Genomic DNA, 9,048 nt, shown 5'->3' on the forward strand with positions numbered 1-9,048 from the left:
TGGGTTTTTTTGGTGGTTTTTGGCAATTTCGATGTGACAGACTTGATTTTTCAGTCGAGATCGTAAATATTTTTAACGGCTCGTTCAATTTCCCATAAGTTTGCCTAATCTAAAATAGGTCGCCTTGGAAAGAGCTGTCTAGTAGGACTTTTTCTGTCAAGAAGGTTCGCGAAGTTATTTTTTTGAAATTGATTTTAAATCCTTTGCGGTCGTACAATGTCTAATTGAAATAAGACAAATAAGGTCAATCGTTGTGAACAATAATATCGCAAATTTAAGCTTAGTTTTAGGACCCAATTGAAGAGTTTTTGTAATAAGATCTATAAACATATGAATCACAATAGCTTTAAAAAAATACTCTAGAATTACTTTATTAATATTCCTTGAAATGGAAATTTCAGTTTGACAAATTCAATCAAAATTACCGGATCCAGAATTCTTCAAAGTGTTTCTTAAATAATAAATAATCTTATAGATTTTTCGACCAAGCAAATTAAGTTTATTTTAATTTAAACTTTTGTGATTGGCTGATTGCTAAGCAAACGAAAGAATCGTTAAGATATTTAAATTTAAAAGATCAATTCCTAAGGTCAAAGCTTTTTTTTATTTCATGTTTTTGACACCAGTCCCACCCTTCATAGTTTTCCCAAAAAATAAGGGGGGGGGGGGGACAAAAAATATAATATAAAATATAAAATTTTAATAGAAATATTTTTTTTTAATTCGATTGTAATTCTTTTTACATAATGTTACTAATTGGGACCACAGTTCGTAAAACTTTTTTTTTATAAAATTTAAATAATAATAGAGTTATCTACGTGCGCATGTATTGCGTGTACGTACACGAAAAAGATTGAGGTTAAATTTTGTACCAGCCAGCAAAACAAATGGTGTACTAGTGTGCGTGAGAGCGGGCTTAGATAGCTCTATATGTCCCTTTTGTTTGTATATTATTTTTTTTTGTTATTTTCTTTTTCTACAATTTTGTTGAACATAGCTGTATTCATAAAAATTTTCCTGTAAAGTTAGAAAAACACGATATTACAAATTTTGTTTTATCGAAAATTATTATTTTAATTGAAGAAACTACCCTTCTGGGTTATTGCAGATATAAAAAATACATGTCTTACTATTTTTTACAGTTGAGTGCATGGTTACCTGGTCAAAATTAGGAAAATCTGGCAAAGTATCGATCAAAAATCTAGAAAAATCTTGCAGACGAAAATCAAACCATTCTCAATAGTGATGGGGAAGGAGGATATGAATTATTAAAAAAATGGTTTAATTAATTTTATGACCTTCAAAATGTTTAATTTACACTCTCTCTAAGAAAAAAGTTGTTCAAAATGGGCTGAATTGAAAAATTTGGCAAATTATGGCACTGAGAAGGATAAATTTTTATTCTGGCTGACACTTAAAAAAATCTGGCATTCCCAGATTTATCTGGCAACCCTGGGTGAGTGACAAAAAATGACAGAGTCTTTTTTCGAAAGTTCAAAAATTAAAGGGGCCGTACCGTCCTTCTCTTACGAGAAATCGAAAAATAGCCCTCAGACTAGTAGGTTCAGTGATTGTTCAGGCTCAAATATAAAGTTTCCATTTTTGAGCTTGAAAAATCATTAAGCCACGGGGATCATAATACCAAAAAGCAAAATTTAGAAAATTTCTTTGAACGTGAAAAATATTAAAATAATATTGGCAATCTAAACAGAACAGAAAGTACAGTTTAAACTTTTAATTTGTTTTTCAATCAGCTTTAAACTCTCTTCGCCAATTTCACCAATCTTTTCTAAATTGTCATTGTTCTTTTTAGTCACGTACGAATGTTCTTAACATGAAATTATCTACCGAATAGAAGTAAAGCGAAGATTTAGAGTGAAATATGTAAAACAGACTTAAAATAGGCATTGTAAAATAAGTTTGACCTTGTTCAATGATAATAAAAGATGATTCAATAGTCTTGTCTAGCCAAAATCTTTAACACCACATCTTCTTAAAAGTTTTCACCTCTCCCTTCAGTAGTTTCAATAAAAGGTAAGAAATAATATAATCTGTAACAAAATCTTTAATGTAAAAATGTACCAAAAAGTATTCACTAATTTCATGCTGTCCGTAAAATTGTAAATATTTACTAACCCTAGTGATCAAGGCCTATAATTATCCCTAAAGCCATAGATTATTAATTACCTAGATGTCTCACTTCGGGATTTTTCCATACATCAAGTTGGCGACACCCTTTAGCGCTCCGAGCGCCACCACAGTCGAGTTACAGGTACTAAATTGTTAATCAAAATCATAGTACTCTATGCCAGTTTGATGTTTGTTTTTTTGTCAAAGTGTCACGATATTCCACACGCGCTTTCACAATTTGCTTTTCCGTCGTCGATTAATCGCGAAAAAACAGGAATATGGCAGGCCAATTCCAACAGCGCAGGGGGCGGCAGCGGTAGCAGAAGTAACGAATCTAGAAGATACCAAGCAGCAGACCAAAACAAAGGAACAAGAAGAGTTGATCCACCTCAAGCCGATCATGGACAGTGCCCCCTGGGTGACGAAACCGTTGCAGTTTTGCACCGCCCGTACAGGTTGAAACGTAACGTGTTCAGACGTCACCGGGTAATCGACGAATGAGCGCATTTAGCAAAATTCTGATCTTCGAAAAGATGAACGAAGGTTAGTTTCAAAGCAGCATCATGAAGTCTGGTTTGTGAAGATGATAGTATTACATTTTGCTTTTTTCAGATAAGAAAAAACTTCAAAGCTTCCGGCAGAACGCAAGCATGAATCTGACTAGCATCAAGGCGAATCCAGCTATAATTTCGCACAGTTTTGCCGTACGTGTTTCGATTATAGAAGTACTACTAAACCCCCCGACAGGCTCGAAATGATAAGAAATACAGAACCCTAACTGTTTAAGAAATTTATTATCAAATGATTAAATAAAAATAAAATAAATTGCGACAAAAATCCTTGCATCTTGTTTGATCCTTTTGCCATCAGGCCGGATAGAGCAGAAGCTTCGATTTGTCGTAGAATCCTGCTATACAGGCTCCAGCATGTATTTGAAATTGACCGTTCGATTTCCGCTGGTTTTTGAGAGTCCAGCAAAAAGAAGGCTGCGCGCTGAAGAATCGTCCGTTTTGGTGGGCTGGAATGGCGGAATGATTGGCAGGGTAGCTTTTCCAGTGCTCATTTTTTTTCGAACTTAATTCTACTCACTTGCCGACACGTCTCCATGCCTAACGGTGGGCACCACCGAAGGAATCGATTCCGTCCATGTGATTTGTGGGGGTGTGGGCCAGCCCGAATTCGAGGAATTTTATAAAGAGATTTAAAAACCCAACGACCAATGATTTCCAGTTCCGCTGTCGTTGACAAAAAATAAACAACATGAAAGGCAACAGTTGCTACGATGCAGCCCAACCACTTGAACTGAAACTTGGGAGATTTTTTTTTCTCGGCATTCCCAAAGGGAACACCCAAAATTAGTACCTGTGAATTGCCACCAGTCGCAATTTTGGCGTGGCGGTAGTGTCACCAGCCCTAACAGGGGAGTGGCGTATCTATATATATTTAGTCTATGCTAAAGCATAGATTATTAATCAAGTAGATGTCCCACTTGGAAGTTGCTCCATATACCCAGTTGGCGACACCCCTTTAGCGCTCTGCGCGCCACCACAGTCAGATTACAGGTACTAATTTGCTAAACAAAATCGTAGTACTCTGGAAACTTTTCCGTTGGTTTTCGCTTTGACATTTTTAAGTGTAACCATGTCACCAGTTTATTTACTTCTGCTCAGTTTTTCAGCCAGGGGAAAGAAGTTTAAATTGACTATTTCCCTCAATTTTTCCCCGTGAAATACGTATCGTTAAGCCGACGTCAGTAAATCTTCGCCAAAAAAGGGTTTTGTAAGCCAGTGCTAATTTATCTTTTCGTAAGTTTTGCTAGGAGCCTCGCTAGGAACGGCCACCCGGTTGGTCATCCGAAACTCCAAATTGTCCTGAAAGTACAAGGAACCAAGCTGTAGGAGGATAATAGGAACTAGCATCAAGGATAACATCTTGGACATGGACTAAAAGTTCGGGGCCCAAGATCTTCAATACATTGAATAAAGACTAGCCAGATTTTCATTATCAACATTTTATTTTAAATTATAAACATAGAATCATTTTGTATAACTACATCATTTTCATCATGTCAACGTTCTTGGCGTTATCCAGCATGTTATTTTTCTGCTGGTCCTTGTCGCAGATTCGTGAGGCACTAGGCCTGGTAAGGCTTTGCTGGATGAAAACTGTGGTCACCACCCAGGTCGTTGCCGCTGACTTCTGCTCGTTTATTTTAATTTGCGAAGCGGAAAGATCAGCTGGCAATCACACCAGGTTACCGTTTCCGGGTTGTTGTACGCAATCAGGAGTTGGATTCCGACGGATTGCGGTCTTTCGATTATTCGGGATCTGGTTGGCTACAGTCGTTCCTCGATGTAGCTACATAGGCAGGATTCGTTTGCTGAGGCGGAGTGGTTGGCAAGTCGTATCAGGGCATTTAGATCGCAACCGTGGAGATGTGAAAAAACAGCATTTACAATACCCATTTTTTAACTGCATTCTACTTACTTGTTGACACGTCTCTACGCCTTTCAACTTGAGGGAAAACTTTTCTCGAACATTCCTTAAGGGAAACACCCAAAACTAGTACCTGCGAATTGCCACCAGGTGTAATTTTGGCGTGGCGGTAGTGTCGCCAGCCCCGACGGTGGAGTCACAGATTACTCTGTGGTGGAGTGGCGTATCTATATATATTTAGTCTATGCCTAAAGACACAATTTCACGAGAGTCCGATTTCATGTGAGTAGGCGGAGGATTACTGAATAAGAAAAATTACGCAGTTTTCTTAAATCAACCATTCTATCCCTAGTTTGAAGGCGAAAAGCTTTTCCTTACAAAACTCAAAGCAGAAACAGAGAATGAAACTCTTCGTCAATCCTAACTCATTAGTTTAAACAACTTGATTCCGCGTACGGCGGGATCCGCACCCCGGATTAGTTGCTGAACTTGACGGAAGGTTCCAACGACGGAATTCAGGCTACTGCCGCCGATAGCATGACCCTGAGCAAAGTCACATTCTTGTTCCGTCGTCGAATGTCATCCACGGAAACGAGACCAATCTGACCCTTTAGGTGGTTGGTTTCTGAGTTGACTGGGGATAGTTTGCGGTTGCGGAGAACTGATGGAGCTTGCAGGGTGGCTTTATGACGAACCCGCATTAGCAGCTGGTTTACTATAAATATCATATATGAGTTATGAAAGTAATTACTAGTACACTCGACACCTCCTACAACCTGTCATGGCGCTGTTTTGGTTGCTTCTGGTGGCGTCATTCGGTGGGTTGGCGGCATCTGTTTTTAACATCGACGTCGAAGATGGACGACTCACTACCGTAAGTTGAAGGAATTACGCGGTTGGTACATTGTAGTTGAGCTAGTTTGGATTGATTTGCAGCCACAAATCACTGTCAAGTACGGTTACCGGACGGAGACCCATAAGGTTGAGACGTATGACGGATTCTTTGTGGTGATGCACCGGCTGAGGGCATCTCCATCGAAGGGACCGTTTGATGCGAGGAAACCTCCGGTGTTGTTGATGCACGGGTTGTTGGGATCTTCGGGAGATTGGATCATGATCGGACCTAAGAATGCTTTGCCTTATCTGCTGGCGGACCAAGGGTATGATGTTTGGCTGGGAAACGCTCGAGGAAATAGGTACAGTGGCGAACATGCTTATCTTACTGATGATATGCGAGAGTATTGGGACTTTTCGTGGCATGAGATTGGAATCTACGACGTTCCGACTATGGTCGACCATGTGTTGAAGACGAGAAAGGTCAAACAGCTTCACTATGTGGGACACTCCCAAGGGACGACGTCGTTCCTGGTGATGACGTCTATGATGCCGGAATATAACAAGAAGATCATCAAAATGCACGCCCTAGCTCCAGCAGCCTATCTATACCATTTGAACAATCCAGCTATGAGATTCCTGGCAACACATATGATTACGGCCACGGTAATAATTTCTTGCAATGAAGAATCAAAATGTTTTAACATTTTAACACTACCTTCAATTCCAGAACATCGCCAACGCGTTCGGTGTCCACCAGCTGCTTCCCTCCAATCCGTTGTTTCACCAGCTGGCCAGAGTCTTCTGTCCGAACTACTTTAACTTTTTTCGATTCTGTATCAACAGCATGTTCCTGATATCGGCCGGCGAGTATCACAGTCTCGACCCCAACCTGATTCCTGTCCTGGCTGGACACATTCCGGCGGGAGCATCCGCCAAGCAGTTTATACACTACGGCCAGGAAGTCCTGTCGGGACACTTCCGTCAGTTCGACTATGGTCCGGGAAATAACACCGAGATCTACCAGGCAGCGGATCCACCGGATTACAATCTGACCAACGTTCGCGCTCCGGTTGCCATCTATTATGGGTTGAGCGATCAGCTTACCCATCCGGAGGACGTTGGAAGACTCGCTCAGGAGCTGCCGAACGTTGTTGCTATGAATCAGTTGCCGAATGCCAGCTTCAATCATATGGACTTTCTGGTGGCTGCAAACGTCAGGAGTGTGCTGTATGAAAATATTATTGCTAGTATCATGGAGGATGATCGTAAAAGAAGTTAAAATTATTAAAGTTTTTGTAAAAAATATATCATAAAGAAATCTCAAGTAATTACAAACTCCGTTACAAAGCCACAAATCTGTTATTGTCCTCACGCCTGGGATCAACACCAATTTAACGCTTGTGCATTCCATTATTCGCCATCATTACGATAATTATTCAAATTATTTTAATGCATTTTTAAAACTCATTACCTGTCACTTCCACACCAGCTTGCGCTCCGCGAGAATCATTTTTATTTCAGGAAAGTTATCTTTGCTTGGAAACACTCTTCCCCTACCCTTGAAACTCCCACCCACCAAGTTTCCCAGAACTCCCTTCAACTTTCTGAAGGTGTGATTCACATGGTGCTTAAAACCAAGCGACCATAATAAAAGAGGTTCTTTTCAAACGCAAATAGCATCCTCCTCAGCCACGTGCATGGTTGCATCGTCTTGGCGTTTTTCTTTACTGCTTGATGGAAAATTTTCGGGGTTTATCTCATTAAGCCACTTTTCTTTTGGGGTTGTGATGCATATTGTGAATATGGTGTTAAAAATATCTCTTTTCTCTTTAATCTCCTATTTTGAGTGAAACATTAATGTCTGATATAGTTGCGATGAATGAACCAACCGCTTAAAGATGGATTAAATAATTTTATTTTTAATTCAAATGTAAAAGAAGTAGGATAAGTTCAAACCAAGGGGATGAAGTAAGAAGAAGATTCACAATTCCGCATACTTTATTGCAAGATGCTTTAGGTAAACACCGAATATTTGGTTAAAATTTTAAATAAACAAAAAGTGCTATAAATCTTTTTATTTTATCTGTTTTCGATAAGAAACCGATTAATTGAATCATTTTATAGGCGATAGACTATTTTTCTTAGCTCCAAAATATATTTTTTGCTGAAAAAATATTTTTGTTGCAAAATTGTCTTGCCTAATTTGTGTTCACCAATATCAGTGTCTTGAGTTTGTTTATCTTTTGCTCTTTGGTCTGACAGGGGGATTGGCAGCCAAACCCGCTTTGGTCTGACAGTTTTGGTCTGTCAGCTTTATGCTGGATTTTGGTCTGACAACGCGGGGGATTGGCAGCCACACCCCCTTGGTTCAAACCTGAATCATTGCCTAAAAGCCTTTTTTCAGCGATTTCTTAAATTCGAAACCTCCCATTTTAGCATCACGATCACTACATTCCCTTTGCTGTTCCACAAGTGAGTCGTTAGTTTTTCTCACCACAATTAAGTCCTCCAGCGGAATTTACGGGAGAAAAATTTGAATTTAAATTAAAAATATTCAAATTCAAAAGGCAAAAAGAAAAAATAAACCACTCGTGTCACGTTGGCGAATCCAACCGACGACGGACGACACGCTAATTCTTGCGAGGGCACCAACAATAACACGCTTAAATATACTCGTAGAAAAAGTGTTAATTATTTAACAGATGAAAGAACATCCGTTGCTGGACATGGAAATTGTCTTTAATTCCCTCACCGCTCGCTCCCCCGGCTTCAACGTCTTCATTCCGTTGGTCAGCTTGAAACAACCTCCGTATTTTCTCCCTGGAACTCAACACGTTCCATCGCTGTCTTCGGGCGGACCTGATCGCGAATGCCATCATTTTTCTTCAATATCGCGACGAAATGCGCTGCAGCAGCAGTAGCGCAGCGTTGCCAGTTTAGAACTTTTTTCTAAAATTTACAGCTTTTTTTTTGCTTTAGATTTTTATATCCTGAAGAAAAATAACATATCTTAGAAACCAATAGTCCTTAACCATTTTGTGTTTGGCAACCCTCCTCATCACTAATCTTGCTGTTCTATTACATTGTAGTGTTTGGGTAAGCCTTAATCAAAATAAATGTGTTAAAAAGTGAGTACGTCTCGAGGAAAACAACGTTTTTTCTCTTTCTCTCATTTTACCTACAAAGAAACACGATCAAAAAGAAAGAGAAGAGACACAATTTATTGTATAGTAGCTTTAATTAGTGCTGATATAGTGGCGGATAAGGGCTCCCTTTTTTCTATTTATTTGCGCGTGTTCTCGTACGCAACAAGCAGCACACATTTTTCTTCTAGTCATTAAAATAAAAATAAAAATTAAAGCTCAATGACCGCTGTCACTTCTGGGTTTTGAAATCCAGGTCCAACCTGGCGAGGCATTTAATGCCCCTTCGCTTACCTGCACAAATAAAAATTCCTCATCGCCACTACCATCATCATCACGTGGGACTCCACACAATCTGTCAACCAGCAATGGGCAGGTGTGACAAACACAATGGTTGACCTGTTCAGGTTGAAATTTCCCAGGGACGAGCGTAGAGCGTCCAATTTCCCGGGGTTACAAAATTCCCGGGAAACGGGAAATTTTCAACAAATTTCCCGGGAAT

The 9,048-nt window shown here is 39.6% G+C and overlaps 1 protein-coding gene across 1 annotated transcript; it reads left to right on the forward strand.

Annotated features, from left to right (window-relative positions):
• The first annotated feature begins 5,347 nt into the window (after positions 1-5,347).
• LOC6050641 (lipase 1) lies at positions 5,348-6,682 on the forward strand. Its single transcript, XM_001867169.2, has 3 exons — positions 5,348-5,440; positions 5,503-6,066; positions 6,131-6,682. The coding sequence occupies exons 1-3, from the start codon at positions 5,348-5,350 to the stop codon at positions 6,680-6,682; spliced, it is 1,209 nt and encodes a 402-aa protein (XP_001867204.2).
• Positions 6,683-9,048: the final 2,366 nt, after the last annotated feature.

This window comes from Culex quinquefasciatus, chromosome 3 (genome assembly GCF_015732765.1).
Source record: "Culex quinquefasciatus strain JHB chromosome 3, VPISU_Cqui_1.0_pri_paternal, whole genome shotgun sequence".
Lineage (NCBI taxonomy): Eukaryota > Metazoa > Arthropoda > Insecta > Diptera > Culicidae > Culex > Culex quinquefasciatus.